The 17,267-nt window shown below is 34.6% G+C and overlaps 1 protein-coding gene across 2 annotated transcripts in view; it reads right to left on the bottom strand.

Moving 5' to 3' along the window:
• The window catches only part of TBC1D12 (TBC1 domain family member 12), an 86,259-nt gene that overhangs the window by 11,184 nt on the left and 57,808 nt on the right, over positions 1 to 17,267 (bottom strand). For both annotated transcript variants that reach the window (XM_082406512.1, XM_082406511.1), the window contains exons 3-7: positions 14,510 to 14,625; positions 9,321 to 9,403; positions 8,857 to 8,974; positions 7,519 to 7,625; positions 968 to 1,048 (exon numbers count right to left, since the gene is read on the bottom strand). In XM_082406512.1, the coding sequence (XP_082262638.1) occupies positions 968 to 1,048; positions 7,519 to 7,625; positions 8,857 to 8,974; positions 9,321 to 9,403; positions 14,510 to 14,625 (505 nt within the window). The remainder of the gene's footprint in view (positions 1 to 967; positions 1,049 to 7,518; positions 7,626 to 8,856; positions 8,975 to 9,320; positions 9,404 to 14,509; positions 14,626 to 17,267) is intronic.

The raw sequence follows: 17,267 nt of genomic DNA, 5'->3' as shown, positions 1-17,267 counted from the left end.
ATATTTCATAAAAGTGAGTTTAAAACTCAGGCTGAGGCCCTGCCAATTAAAACTTCTTACATCTTCTTCCTTGCACTTTTAGTTTCCCACAAATAGCTGACATAGCTAACAGGTCTTGGGATGATACTTACACGAACCCTTCTGCAAATCAAATCTTCTTTCTAACCTTGTTTAGTCAATTTTCCCCACCATACTGTTCACTTTTCTAAATTAGAAAAAAGAGTATTCAAGGAATTTAAGAGTTGTTTACATACTCATGAAAACCACTATGAGATATGCACCATTTCTCTACCCTAAACCATGCTCATTTTTAGAGTTTTACTTATAGGGAAGAGAAAAATTTGCTTCCTATGAAGTAGAAAGAAAAGTGACTGGCAGATAAACAGCTCCCCATTATTCAAGGACAAGAAATATTTAAATAAATTTACCTAAATTTAATAAACTATGATGACAGGAAAAAAAAGTGTTCCTGTTTTCGCCAAAATGATCAGGAGAAAAACTGATGAGAGTGGAGGGAAAGATGAGGTCTATGCGTGAATTAAATGAACAAAGGTTAAGGCACAATAAGAATTATAAATAATACATTAGGGAGTGAATGAAAGTCAGTGAGAGTCAGGGGAGACAACAGGTCACAAGTGAGGTGTGCAGATCATCTATCTTTAAGTTAAGAGTTGGCCTAAAAATACTGCACCCCATTAGTCTTACTGTTATGATTAAATCCTGGACTCTGGGGTCCAACAACCTGGGTTTACATTACAGCTTCACTGTTCCCAAGTTAAATACTCTGAGCCTCAGTTTCCTCTTATATCATTCAGTATAATACCATCTACTTAAAGGGTTATAACATTAAAGGAGATAAAGTATGTGAAGAATTACTACAGTTCCTGATACATTGTAAAAATCACACTAGTATCTCAGCGACTGGATTTTGAGAAATTTTTATTAACCACAACAAAAAAAATCACACCTTCTACATCATTCTCTGAATTTGTTTCACTGAAGCTTTTCCACCGTTCCTTTGCTCTTGAGAGGAAGATTTCATAAAGTTCTGGGGGAAAAAAAGAACAAAAATTCATAAATAATAGGAAAGAAATTTATTCTCTTATTTTCTATTTTTACTCTTACTTAAAAATAAAGAGAAAAAATCCTATTATAAGGTCAGATTTTTCTTATGTAGCAGGCATCAAAAATGTGGCAAATTGAAGTACCTGATTCTATCAAAACTATTCATTACTCAACCAGAAAGATAGCAAAGAAAATACTGCACAGAGTGGTCATCCAAATAGCTACAATATAGAATGAATGTTAAGAGGCAGGAAGAGATGCTTCTGCTGAAGAAGTATCACTGTAGAATAGCAGAGACATGATTTTCTTGGAGTCAGTCAGATCTAGATTCAAATTCCAGCTCTGCCACTTACTACCTGTGGGACTTCAAGAAAGGTACTTGATCACTCTGGAACTTGGCTTTCTTCATCTGTAAACCGGAGAAAAACACCACCTACTCATGGGGTTACTGATGATTAAATAATTTACATACAGCTCCTGACACCTTACAGACCCTCAGTAAATGCAAATGCTACTTCTTGCTTTCCTTCTCTCTTGAAACTGGTTTCTCCATTATGATATTGCTATCTAAGGCTACCTAAGCTATCCAAAGCGACCAAACTTCACAAATTTCGCCAGAAGGGCTACATACAAAAATCTCAACCCCTATCTTTTTACTTTAATTGCCCAATCACTTTTTGAGACTACCACTCTGTGCTTCCATAAACAGCATCTCATTAAAACTTCAAGAACAAAAGAAATTGAAAATTTTTCTCAATTCTTAAATTTTAATTGTTTCTACTTTCTATTATAGTTATTTAAAAATACATAAAAATAGTAAATTTCCATGACAAAACAGCAAAAAGGACTTCTTGCCAAATAACAACGTTTATATATTGCCCAAAATACCAAGAACATTTTTTACTTCAATTAATCTTTTTAAAAAAATGTATTTAGGGAATTCCCTGGTGGTCCATTGGTTAGAACTTGGCACTTTCACTGCTGAGGGTGTGGGTTCAATCCCTGGTTGGGGGACTAAGATACCACAAGCTGCACGGCACGGCCAAAAATTTATTTTTAATTAAAATATAAAAATAAAAAATGTATTTGTTTTTAAAGGTAATATATGAATGTGATTTTCTAAAAAATTCAAACAGTACAAAACAGTACAGAGTGAAAAATAAATTTCCTTCCCTCCAATGCACTTTGCTTACCAAAACTCTAAAGATAAAAATATGCAAACACAAGCATATACATATATATTTTCCTTTAAAAAAAAGTGGCAACATATTACATGCATTGATTTGCATCTTGCTTTATCACATTGGAAGTTGGTCCATATTAGTAGAATAAATCTACTTTAGGTTTGCGGGTTTTTTTTAACAACTGCACAGTATCCCAATGTATGACTGTACCATAGTAAGTATACATAATACTGGGTTGGCCAAAAAGTGCCTTTGGTTTTTAAGTAAAAATAAAAGACACATTTTTCATTTTCATCAAGAACTCTATTGAACAATGTATTCACCCTTTTGTTCCACTACCTTCTGCCATTTTTCAGGCATCTTCATAATTCCATCTTCCCAAAACTTTATCTTTTTGAGCAAAGAACTGTTCCAGGTGCCTTTTACAGCCTTGGGAATTGAAATTTTTTCCATTAAGAGAATTTTGTAAAGACCGAAATAAATGGAAATCCAAAGGTGCAATGTCTGGTGAATACAGCGGATGAATCAGAACTTCCCAGCCAAGCTGTAACAGTTTTTGCCTGGTCATCAAAGAAACATGCGGTCTTGCATTAGCTTGATGGAAGACTATGCGTTTTCTGTTGACTAATTCTGGACGCTTTTCGCTGAGTACCACTTTCAGTTGGTCTAATTGGGAGCAGTACTTGCTGGAGTTAATCGTTTCGTTTTCCAGAAGAAGCACATAATGGAGGACTCCCTTCCAATCCCACCATATACACAACATCCCCTTCTTTGGATGAAGACCGGCCTTTGGTGTGGTTGGTGATAGTTCATTTCACTTGCCCCATGATCTTTTCTGTTCTACATTATTGTATGGTATCCACTTTTCATCGCCTGTCACAATTTGTTTTAAAGGGAACTGTATTATGTATGTATGTATGTATGTATGTATGTATGTATGTATGGCTGGGTCTTCGTTGCTGTGTGGGCTTTCTTTAGTTGTGGTGAGCGGGGGCTACTCTTCGTCGCGGTGCGTGGGCTTCTCATTGCGGTGGCTTCTCTTGTTGCAGAGCACGGGCTTTAGTAGTTGTAGCTCACAGGCTCTAGAGCACAGGCTCAGTAGTTGTGGCGTACGGGCTTAGCTGCTCTGCAGCATGTGGGATCTTCCCAGACCAGGGCACGAACTTGTGTCCCCTGCATTGGCAGGCGGATTCTTAACCGCTGCGCCACCAGGAAACCCCCACAATTTGTTTTAAAAACATAACATTTTCATTACGTTTCAGTAGAGAATTGCATGTGGAAATACGGTCAAGGTTTTTTTTTTTTTAGCTTAACGTATGTGGAAACCAAACATTAAAGTGATTCACATAACCAAACTGGTGCAAATGATTTTCAACACTTGATTTGGATTTTTTGAGTATGTTGGCTATCTCCCTTGTGGTATAACATTCGATTGTTCTCAATTAATGTCTCAGTTTGATCGCTATCAACTTCAACTGGTCTACCTGACCGTGGAGCATCGTCCAGCGAGAAATCTCCAGCACGAAACTTCACAAACCACTTTTGACACGTTCGATCAATCAAAGCACCTTCTCCATACACTGCACAAATCTCTTTTTGCCATTTCGGTTGCATTTTTACCTTTCTTGAAATAATAAAGCATAATATGCTGAAAATGTTGGTTTTTTTCTTCCATCTTCAATATTAAAATGGCTACACAAAAATTCACCAATTTTGATAAGTCTTTTTTAAAATGCACGCTGATATGACAGCTGTCACATACAATCTAACAAAAGTGTTTTGAATGAAGTTAAAGACAACTAAGTGCTACGAGCCATCTTACAGATAAAAACGAACGAATCTTTTGGCTAACCCAATATATATACTAACAAGAACCAGATCATTATAAAATTGCTGACTTTTACATTTCAAATAGACTCTTACTATTCTGATCCCTTCTCCCTTCTGTTCACTTCTTGTTACTACACATGGTTTGGAAAGAAGAATTTTAAAAAGAACAAAAAACTTAAAATTTCTATTATTTGTGCCCAACTCCATCAATGTTTTGATATAAGACGTAGATATAATCTTAAAATTTAGATATATAATTTTTTTTCAATTCTTAAACTGAGGTTTGCACTTTTTCATTTCAAACTGATTCCAAGCTAGGAATTCCAGTTTCACTGTTCTACTCAAACTTCAAAACTGTCTTGGAAAAAGAAAGGCTCACCAAATAAATACATCACTTTTGAAAGTCACAAAATTGATCCAATAATAAAAATGTAGCAATGCATTTCCAAACATCAAAAGATATCTCTTGGGGCTTCCCTGGTGGCGCAGTGGTTGAGAATCTGCCTGCCAATGCAGGGGACACGGGTTCGAGCCCTGGTCTGGGAAGATCCCACATGCCGTGGAGCAACTAGGCCCGTGAGCCACAACTACTGAGCCTGCGCGTCTGGAGCCTGTGCTCCACAACAAGAGAGGCCGCGATAGTGAGAGGCCCGTGCACCACGATGAAGAGTGGCCCCCGCTTGCCGAAACTAGAGAAAGCCCTTGCACAGAAACGAAGACCCAACACAGCTAAAAATAAATAAATAAATAAATAAATAAATAAATAAATAAATAAATAAATAAATAAAAAAAAAATAAAGGAATTCCTTAAAAAAAAAAAAAAGATATCTCTTCAGGGAAGAGTTACAGTGCTCATCTATAATAAGATGACCTGCATCTCAGTTCAATTCCATGCTTGAGTGGGCATGTCACACATTTTATTCTGTATGTACAAACGTAGAGCTTGAAGCAGACTAAAGAAGTATCTTGGATTTGAGCAGAGAATACTTTGAGATCAGTGTATGTTTCACTTTCTTGTTTTCTGACAGTAATGATACTGTATGCATTCTCAGTAAATTTCACTTTCACTATAATTTGATATTCATCATCACAAATAGCTGTTAGAACACTACTTTGAGATAGCTGATTATCTTATCCCCATTTACAGATGAAGAAAACTAAGACCTCTAGATGTTAAGTAATTTGCCCAAGGTCACAAACCTAATACATAGTGGAACCAAGATTTGAACCACATTTGACTGACTTTAGAACCCCTATTCTTAGTTACTATTCTCTAATGGTTATAAATTTCATGATTAAAACAAATACAACAGGAAAAGAGTCAAACTATTAGAGCTCCTAAAAGTAAACAAAGTTATCAAAACTAAATTTACTTCCACTGAAATTTAGCTTTCTTCCCACCACTAATGAAAAAGAAGAGAATGAGTACCCATTTCACTCCTGAATACATAACTGTTTAGTAGAGAGAAGCTAAAATGACTTTAAAAATAAATGACCCAGTTATTTTACAAACCGTACAAATTTCAAGCTTAAAAAATAACTTTTTGATTAGAGAATCACAAAAGATTAATACCAACTTAACCAATGTTTTAATGTCTAAGTTGTCAGGATACCTAAAAGTGTAAAGCCAAAGTTCTCAAAAAAAACCCCAAAACTGCAAACAAAACTTCAAATAGCCACCAATACTTCTTCATCTCACCTATATGCAAAACTGATTCCTAAGACTTTAACCAATACAATACCTTTTCTAGGCTTAATTTAAAACTCAATTCTTGCTCTAAATTCTAATTTTTTAATTAAAAAAAAAGTCAAGTTAAAATGACATGTTCATTATAGGATTTTTGTGAAAATCAATTTTATAAACCATACATGATCATGCTATTCAAAGTTGGCATCACTTTTAAGACTAAAGATAAACATTTAGATTTTTGTTATAAATTCTGTACAACTATATATAATGCTGATTGCTGTAATGAATATCCTTGTAGAAAAGCTTTTGAAACCAGTCCTGATTATTTATTTACTTAAAGTGTTAGAACTGGAATTAATGCATCAAAGGTTACATTTTTTGATGCTTTTGGTAAATATTTCTAAATTATTTTCAGTCATACTCTATGTGGGTAATTTTCATTAATTTTAATCACTTTTGAGGAGTAAAAAAAACAGGTACCTTGATTTTTTTAATTTTTTTTATTTTTTGGCTGCACCGCACGCATGTGGGATTTTAGTTCCCTGACCAGGGATTGAACCTGCACCCCATATATTGGAACCTTGGAGTCTTAACCACTGGACCACCAGGGAAGTCCCGATGTTGTTTTAATATATATGTCTTTGATTTAGCGATCACTAGGAAAATGGTTAAATATATTATACTACAGCCAAACCGTGGAATACAGTGCAGCTACAGTACATATAAGTGCCCCTTTTATGCACTGACATAGAGGGATGTTCAGATGGTTTGTGGGAAAAAAAAAATAAAAGGAAGAAAAAGAGAAGGCTTAAAAATTATCATATGTAGATGTACACTTTTTTATGTGCATAGGAAAAAGATCTGGAAGAACATACACCAAATTGCTAACTGGTACCTAGAGTAGGATCAAGAGCAGAAGTTTGGGTGGAAGAGGGGGACGAAATATGCAGTTTGTACTTTACTATTGTTTGACTTTTTTTCAATAAATATGTAAATAAAAAATTTTAAGTAACAATGTATTATTCATATTATTATACTAGAGTCCCTAAGTCTTTCTGTGGTACCTTTATCTGGCATTATCATTATCACTCAGACCATTTAGTATCTTTTATTACTAATTATTTTACCCTACTGATAATATCCTTATTGTATGTAATTTTTTTTAGTTCATCAAAACTACACTACATTTTACTCCTATCTACATTTTACTCCTATGCATCAAGGTTTTAAGAAATTTAAGAAAATAAAAACAATGAGAATCTTACTTCTTTTTGTTTTTTAAACTTTAAAATTTTTAAATAAAATATTCAAAATGACTGGTTTGGGTAGAAAGATAGGAAAAGAAATTTCTAGCTTTCCCTCAATATTTATGGCTTTTTGAAAAAAGAGGAAACTTTTCCACAGCTATTTTATTTTTCCTTGTATATGTTTATTCACCTATTGTTACCTAGACCCAGAAGTTTTTGAAGTTACCTACAGTTAAGATATTTAGATGTCAAGATTATTATTGATGGTTGTAAACTAAAGGAAAACCCACAAACCTTATTTATATAATATGAAATATAGTAACTTACTTATTAAATCTTACCAGGTTTTAGAAGGGGGTAGGGAATGAAGCATGCTCTTAAAATGACATATATGGTATATGGCCATATATGGCCTTTTCAAATGACCAATCTACTAATCTGCTTTGGAAGGCTGAAGATGGCTGTTTGCATGTGTGGGAGTAACTGAATATAGAATACAAACCAGGAGTGATATTTAGTTCATTTCCTACAGCTAGACTCCAAACTTTCCCACGGACGCTAGGGGGCAATCCCTGCCACCACAATTCTCGAACTCTTCTTGTACTACGCCTAGAATTAAAGGGGGAGAAAAAAAGGAGAAAGTTACATTTTATACCAAAAACACTAGTTGCATGATGGTTTATCTAGTCTATGACCAAGTGACTTAATGATTTTTCAGAACATAGAGAGTTAAGTATGTGATGCACTCTTTTCTTGGGTTCATGTATGTAGGCAAAAAAAGCCTAAAAATATATAGCAATTTAAAGGGAACTGCCTTCTACAACTGCCGCTTATACTAAGGATACAATGAGAGAATCAGAAATATGGGGACAATTATGAAAAAAGAAGATAAAAGGAACATAAAAATGCATTGTCAATTCAGTACCAAAAACAAAATCACAACATATTTACTATGTGTAAAGCCCTAGTCTTTGAGAGGCAGCACAGTCTACTGAAAGAAGTGTGGGCTTTAAAATCAGATAGACTTGAGTTCAAATCTGGTTAACCGTTCATTAATTGTACAACCCTGGGCAAATCACTTAACCTCTCTGACTTTGAGCTTCCCTATAAAATAAATGGGAGTAAAGGTTATAAGAATCAAATGTGATTACTTGTATAAAGAGCCTAATATAGTATCTGTCACACTGTGACAATATTCAACAAATTTCCAATGCACATCCTACACTAGGCATTGCAGAAGACATCTCCTACCGTCCAGTCTAGAGGAAAAATAAGGTATGTATAAAAATACTGTCAAAAAATAAAAGGCAAAGTAAGGCAAGAAGTGTATTAGTCTCAAAGTATAATGAGACATTACAGAAGGGAAAGATCATATGTATCTTACTATCTTGATTATAAGAGAAGCATATTAGAAGTCACTTTAATATTTAACATTTAATAAGTGCATATTACAATGAATGTACATATTTAACATTTTCTTTGCCAAAAAACCTGCTATTACATCAATAGTGCATCTTGCAATAGATGGTATGTTAGAATTAAGAAAATATGGTAACTGAGCAAATTAGAAGTTTCATGGATCAACTAATATTTCAGATGGGACTCAAATGATAGGTAAAATTCTGACAGGCACAGAGGGTGGTCAGTAAGGGAAGCAGGCATTAGAGACTGAGGGATTTACAAAAGCAAAGCACAGAGATAAGCATGAAAATTTTCAAACATTGGTTAATAGTATAATTTAGTCAAAACATAAGATACATGCTGGAAGTCATAAAAATACAAAATTGGAAACGAGATCTTTGGAGACAGACTGAAATTCAGGAAAAGTCTGCTTACTTACATTACTTCCCAGTTGGGTAGTATTTCATTGATCCAAATTACCATTGCACTTGCAATATTTTCTTCCTGTTTAAATCGTTCTTTCATTATTTTTTTTCTTTTATGTGCTTCTTTAATTTCTGTTTTAAACAAGTAAAAATTATTTCATGAATAGATTCATGAATAATATCTTCATTTATAAATTAAGATACTAGTAGTCCCAGGTTTATGACACAATTACAGAGTCTCTCATAGATAGTCTGTTGCCTTTCTCCTCATAATAGTTTTGTAAAAGTATTTACAGAAAAACTGTGATTCTAGAATGATATTTTATTTCTCTTTAAGAACAAATTTAGTTAGAAAAATAAGAAATCAGCATCATCTTAAAGACAGGCTTGGTCAATTTCACCATCTTCCATCCTACTGAAATTAATTTCCTATTGATACCAATAAATTAAATATACCAATTGGAGTTAAATTTTATACCTCGTTTTTTAGCCTCAGCCACCATCTCATCATATTCTTGTCGGTGACGTAAAGCTTCTTCCACAGATTTGGCAGGAAGATTTCTGAGGAAAAACAAGTTTTACATCAACTTTTAAAAGACTAACTTAAGTTTATTGACTTCTTTTCTTTTTATAGCTGGATACAAAGAATTTCTAACCCAACCTTCACATTTCATACATTAAGAAAGTCTAAGGTTGAAAAGAACTCTGCATCTTAGAAAAGAATCACAATCCAGGTTGCTAATATTTGTTATACATATGTGTGTATATAAATTTATATATCATATATATTTGTTTATATATCATTTAAACATGTCCAATTTTAGCCAATAATCCTAGGTTATTTGTTAAACCCACTTACTATAGTTTTTTTTTTTAGTCGACTTTTAAAAAAAAAATATTTATTTATTTATTTGGCTGGGTCAGGTCTTAGTTGCAGCCTGAGGGATCTATTTTCCTGACCAGGGATCGAACCCAGGCCCCCTGCATTGGGAGCGCGGAGTCTTAACCACTGGACCTCCAGGGAAATCCCTAGTCAACGTTTTTGAGGTATAATTTCACACAACAAAACGGAAAAACATATTTTAAGAGTACTGTTTGTTGAGTTTTGACAAATTTATATACCTGCGCAAACAACACACCAATCAAGATATAGAATGTTCCTATCATTCCAGAAAGTTTCTTTTTGACCCCTTTACACTTAATACTTACCTACCTCCTACCTTAAGCAATCACATATCTGATTTCTATCACTACAGATTAGTCAGCTGCCTTTAAAGAATTTTGTATAGATTCTTTTGTACCTGACTTCTTTTGCTCAGCATATATATATATATATATATATATATATTTTTTTTTACGTTTTTATTGGAGTATAATTGCTTTACAATGGTGTGTTAGTTTCTGCTTTATAACAAAGCGAATCAGTTATACATATACATATATCCCCATATCTCTTTCCTCTGTGTCTCCCTCCCTCCCACGTTCCCTATCCCACCCTTCTAGCTGGTCACAAAGCACCGAGCTGATCTCCCTGTGCTATGTGACTGCTTCCCACTAGCTATCTATTTTACATTTGGTAGTGTATGTATGTCCATATATACACTACCACTCTCTCACTTTGTCCCAGCCTACCCTTCCCCCTCCCCATGTCCTCAAGTCCATTCTCCAGTAGGTCTGTGTCTTTATTCCCGTCTTGCCCCTAGGTTCTTCATGACCATTTTTTTTTTTCTTTTTAGATTCCATATATATGTGTTAGCATATGGTATTTTTCTCTTTCTGACTTACTTCACTCTGTATGACAGACTCTAGGTCCATCCACCTCACTACAAATAACTCAATTTCGTTTCTTTTTATGGCTCAGCATATTTTTGATATTCATCCACATTGTTCTGTGTATTAGTAATGTATTCCTTTTAATTGGTGAATAATGTTCCATTTATCTATGTGGATGGACATTTAGACTGTTTCCAGTTAGGTGCTACTATGAATAAAAACTACTATAAATATTCAAGTGTGGCTATCTACATTCATTTCTCTTGGTAAATACCTAAGAGCAGAATTCCTAGATCATAATGTAAGTGCAGGTATATTTTTATAACAAAATGCTTTCCACTTTACTAGAGTTTTAAGATACCATTCTGAATAAAAATTTGATAATCAGTTACTTGCATATACCATATTTTGGTTTATAAAATCAAAGGCTTCACAGAGGCAGTGATTTAGATACATGACTACACAAGAAGAAACACATTTGAATACTACCATATCTAAATGTCATAATAAGGTCCAGTTTTTGGAATTAGATTTTTAAATTATTTTCAACAGGCTAGGTGGAAAAGGTATGTGACAAACTTTCAAATTATACATTCTACTTCTTCTCTTCTTGAGTTAGTCAGATTCCTCAGGTATGTTGTAGCAGGGAGGAATAAAGGTTAAGATTTCTGCTTCAGGCCATAATGGAAAAAGAGAGTCAGGTTTATCCTCTTGTCTTAATTAATTAGAAAAATGAATTAAATATATTAAACAACATTTTTTAAGATAATTGGACAACAGGCAGCACAAGACAGTGGTCCTTATGAGAAAGGAAATAAACAAGGAAACCCTGCAAGCCTGTCTCCAGGTCTCAGTGGTAGGAGAGAGTGCCAAAACAGAGCCCACCGGTCTTGCTGAGTTGAGGAAATAGAGTTTGAAGTTGGGGAGTCCAAGACAGACAGAATTTGCATAACAGAGTACCAGAGAGAAGGGAGCTGCAGAGGCTTTGCCTGAACACTGATCTATGCACGCGTGTGATTAAACTATGGTGGCCAGGGAAAGAAACACAAGAAATAGGCAGAACAATCTGAAAATCACACTGGACTGACCCGTCAAAGTAGAAAGACCTCCTAATAGACAGGGTATCAGATAGAGTCCTTAGGGTATTGCCTCAGTAGTAAGGATAAATTAGCCCTAAAGGCTGTTCTGGAAGCACTCTAACAATGCTTATATCAAAAGGATCAAACCAATTCCAAATAACTTAATAGCATACCAAACCAAAAAAATATTTAAAGTAATACAAGAAAGTCCAATATCCAACCATGTAAAAATACAACAGCTGGTATCCAATAAAAATTACCAGGGATGTAAAGAATCAGGAAAATACACTATAATGAGAAGAAAAATCAATCAGCAGAAATAGTGCAGAAATGTCAGATAACAGGATTATAAATCAAGGACGATAAAACTGCTGTTATAAACATACTCAAGAAGGCAGAAGAAAGCAGGAGCATGATAAGAGAAACTTAAGATCCAAATCAAATGTTTACAGATGAAAATTTCTAAAATGATAAATTCAAAAAATGGGATTGACAGCAAATTATATACTGCAGAAGAAAAAAATATAAGTGAACTTTAAGATATAATAATATAAAACTATACAAAATGAAACAGAGAGAAAGAATACCCCTCCAAAAACACAAATGAGCTATGGGACATGGAAAAATATCAAGTAACATGTTTAATGGACATCTCAGAAGAAAGGAGGGAGGGCAGAACAAAAAACTGTTGAAGAAACGAAGGCTAAAATTTTTCCAAAATTGACACAAAACTATAAATGCACAGACACATTAAGCTCAATGAACCCCAAACAGATGGAACATGAGAAAACCACACCAAAGCAACCATAATCTAATTTATGAAAATCACATAACGGAAAGTCTTAAAAGCATTCAGAAAGTAAAAGAATTCACTGAAGGCTGAAGAAGTCCACAAAGACATGAAAGAAAGGAAAAAGCCTTACTCTTAAAGAATTATGTAGGTGAGGGACTTCCCTGGTGGTCCAGTGGTAAAGAATCCGCCTTCCAGGAACTTCCCTGGTGGCACAGTGGTTAAGAATCTGCCTGCCAATGCAGGGGACACAGGTTCGATCCCTGGTCCGGGAAGATCCCACAGGCCGCGGAGCAACTAAGCCTGTGTGCCACAACTATTCAAGCTCCCGCATCTAGAGCCCATACTCCGCAACAAGAGAAGCCACCATAATGAGAAACCCGCATACCGCAATGAAGAGTAGCCCCGGCTCGCCTCAACTAGAGAAAGCTGGCACGCAGCAACAAAGACCCGATGCAGCCAAAAATAAATAAATAAATAAATTTATTTTTTAAAAAAAGAATCCACGGGGCTTCCCTGGTGGCGCAGTGGTTGAGAATCTGCCTGCCAATGCAGGGGACACGGGTTCGAGCCCTGGTCTGGGAAGATCCCACATGCCGCGGAGCAACTGGGCCCGTGAGCCACAGTTACTGAGCCTGCGCGTCTGGAGTCTGTGCTCCGCAACAAGAGAGGCCGCGATAGTGAGAGGCCCACGCACCGCAATGAAGAGTGGCCCCCGCTTGCCACAACTAGAGAAAGCCCTCGCAGAGAAACGAAGACCCAACACAGCCATAAATAAAATAAATAATAATTAAAAAAAAAAAAAAAAAGATCATGCTACCTATCATGTTACTATCTTTGTTCATCTTTGGTGATCATATACATATAGTCCCAATATTCATGGAGCCTATAATCTAATGGGAAGATAGATAATAAACAAATGAGAAAATTATAAAAAAAAAAAAAAAAAGAATCCACCTTCCAATGCAGGGGATACAGGTTCGATCCCTGGTCAGGGAATTAAGATCCCACATGCCGCAGGGCAAGTAAGCCTGTGCACCACAACTAGAGAGCCCGCGCACTGCAACTACCAAGCCTGTGCGCTCTGGAGCCCACATGCCACAATGAAGAACCTGCGTGCTGCAACAAAAGATCACACGTGCCGCAACTAAGACCCGACGCAGCTAAATAAATAAATAAATACTTAAAAAAAGAATATATTCTTAACAGTAAATCAACTGGTTGACAGTCAGTAGTTGCGTGGCATAAAAGGCAAAAAGGACAAATACATCATAAGTGCATATTAAATGTCAAGAAAGGAAAAATAACTGCTCTATCATGTGACGATAAGGCGGGGGGTGTGTATTGGCAAAATAAGTGAAAAGGATTAAGCAGAACAAACCTCCAGTTATATAATAAATAAGTCACAGCGATGGAATATACAGCATAAGGAATATGGTCAATAATATTGCAATAACTTTGTATCAGGAGGGATGGTTACTAGACTTACTGTGATCATTTCACAATGTATGTAAATGTCAAATCATTATGTAGTAGTATGAGCAGACAAAAATATACTTATGCAGCGACTTTTCCAATTTTCAGTTTGTATTATTAAATCTGTATCATTAAAGATATTATGCTATAATACAGAATATATACAATTCATACTTTAATTTGGTAAAAAGATGAGGTAGACAAAAACGTCACTTTTTTTTCCCCTGAAACAATACTGTACATCAACTATGTTTCAATTAAAAAAAAAAAGATAAGGCAGAGGAAGGTTGAAATAGGAACAGATATAAAAAGCCAAGATTTTATGTTTCATACACTGGGTCACAGAGATTCTAGAAAATATGCATAAAGCTTGGAGATCAACAATTCTTCCCTATTAGTGTTAGGATTCATCTCTGGGATTAAAAATAATTTTCTCTAACAAACCCATTTCTTTAACTAATTTCTTGGTATCTTTTAAATGAAATAGTAATAAGAAAAATTAAAGTTTAAAATTCAAACAGTGTGCCTGATGATCACTAAAATACTTACGATGGTCGATCCTCAAGAATCAGGGCAGTGGTAGAGAGTGGCTCAAATTCAAAATTCTTTCGTCTTGAAGACTGAGGTGGTGGTTTACAGGTTCTCCCTGTTCGTGCTTCATATTCCTAGAGTAGACAAAAATATACATATGCAGCAACTAACTTTTCCAATTTGCAGTTTGCATTATTAAATCTGTATCATTAAAGATATTATGCTATAATAAGGAATATATACAATTCATACATTAATTTGGTAAAAAGATCAGGTAGACAAAAAAAGTCACTTTTTTCCCCCTGAAGCAATATAAACTATGAATTTATATTATATGTAAAGTATGAAAGTATGTTAAAAGAGGGGAAGATATAAATGCACTAGATTAATTAGCGAAGGTTTTAGAAAGATATTCCTGCTTACTTTCTATGGTATCAGTTATCCAAGTCCAGCTTTTAATAATCTACAGCAGATAAGCCTACTTTCTAAACCTTCAGCCAAGATCAATGATGGAAATGTTGACACAAGAAATAGGTAATCCTGCTGCAGTGCTCTGAAGATTTCTCTCAAGGGTGACACTGAACCTCTAATCAAACACTGGTTTTGGATTTCAACCTACTCTGAATCTAACTACTATAAATCTACCTACTTACTCTAAATTGAAACAATAATTCACCAACATATCTTATCCAAAAATACAGCCAAAGACTGTCAAATACTTCACTAAAATTAAAAGACTGTTACTACAGTATTTTTCTCATTCAACTGAATTGATAATTCTCTTAAAAGAAGTGAAGTTAATTTAACATATGTTTTTGGTGAACACATTTAAATTTCCACATTTGAGCATTTTTTTCATAAATGTTCACAAGCTTCTGAAATTTATTTCTAGAAATTTGCAAAAGATCAGTAACAAGATTATGGTTTGTAATTTCCAGAACCCACATTTTCCCCGTTCTAAAAAAAAAGTCAAGCTAGTGTTTGATCATCTCCAGATAACGAATATATTTGCCATGACATTCTCAAAGATTACTCAGTGATTTCATGAGATCTGCGAGCCCACTGGCTTCTAGAGAAGACATTAATTTAAATGAAGAAAATTAAATGCACTTAAAGTGGTCAAATGTTTCACTTACTAACTAGCTGCTTTCCTACCATGGCCTATAATTCTTTTAATATTGTTATCTCTTCTAACTCAAAGACTGTTTCTCCCTACTGAATCTGACAGTTGCAAAATATGAACTGATGATTCCATCCCTCTTAAAAATCTGATAATCTTGTTGAAGATTCATCTTATTTGATATCACGTTAAAAAACAGTTTATGTTGTCTTAGTCATTTTCTATAAACTTCAAGCTTACTTTATGGTTCCTGCCACTGTTTATAATGGTTTGTACTATTGTTTTATAACTGTCTTTAGTTTTACATCTCTCCTTCCACCTACTAAATCTATGCTGTTAATCTGAGAGTTCCTTTGCATGACTGCATTGGATTTTTAGAGACTTCTTCTCAAATTATTTAGAACTGTGTACTTTCATTTTTATTAATTCCCATTTCAAAGAACTGCATAGCCTTTCAGTGTCAAAAGCCATGGGGTCACTCATTTCTTTTTCTCTTTTGAAATTTTCTTTCCTAATATCTAGGATACACATGTAATTATGATCAATGTTTCTTTTCTTCATTACAAACTCAAGTGTAACAAATCCCTGTTTCTGCTAATGTTTTTCTTATTAAAAACCATAGATGCTAAATACATATGAGGTTTGTTATCACTTAAACAGCACTTTGTCTTCCTACAATGTGACCAGGTCTCACTGCCAGATAGAATGCAATGAATACTATCCAATAAAGCATGTTCCATGCAAACAAATGCCAGTACATAGATAGCAAAATAAAACTTTTTTCTTTTTGAATTTTATTTATTTTTTTATACAGCAGGTTCTTATTAGTTATCTATTTTATACATATTAGTGTATATATGTCAATCCCAATCTCCCAATTCATCCCACCACCCCCCCCAAAACTTCTAAATCAATATATTAATAACAGCTAGCATTTACTGTCACAATGTACCATGCATTGTTTTAAACACTTAACACATTTAATCCTTGAAACAACCTTGTGAGGCACCTAACTCACAGTAGAGGAAACTGAGGCACAAAGATGTGCAGTCACTTGCCAAAGGTCATAAATTGCAGGCAGGGTAGGCTCCAGAGCTTGGCCTTTTAACGATCTACTATCTTACTATGTATTAGCAGACAGTCAAGTAACTATCTATGACAATTTAAAATAATGAGACAGATGAAACCATTCAGTGAGAGGCTGATGGAGAACTTTAAAGTGGGAAGATCAAGCTAACAATACCTCAATCACTGATCCATCTAAACATTATTTTAAAAGACCACCAGATAGTATGTGTTTCCTGATGCAATATGAAGTACATAGCATCATTCTTGAAGTATTCTTGCCAAAAGAAAAATCAAACAAATATGATTAAGCCTATAGAACTGTACTCTCCGATATGGCAGTCAAAAGAAGTGATAACCAAATAAGTCATATATGCTCAAGTTTACATAGAAAAATATCAAGGAATTTGAACTATAAGGGGTTTTCCTCTGGAGGGTTAGACTAGAAATGAAGTGCATTTGTCTTACTTTAAATTATTCAGTACTGTTTGACTTTTCTTACAAGAAATAAAGTAGTTTGTAAGAGAGATCATTTTATAGTCACGGTGGATAACTCACAAAGATTTTACTGAAGAGTTGGGATCAGAACTG

This window comes from Balaenoptera borealis, assembly GCF_965194805.1.
Source record: "Balaenoptera borealis genome assembly, chromosome: 10".
Classification (NCBI taxonomy): domain Eukaryota; kingdom Metazoa; phylum Chordata; class Mammalia; order Artiodactyla; family Balaenopteridae; genus Balaenoptera; species Balaenoptera borealis.
This window is presented reverse-complemented; position numbering and strand designations above follow the sequence as displayed.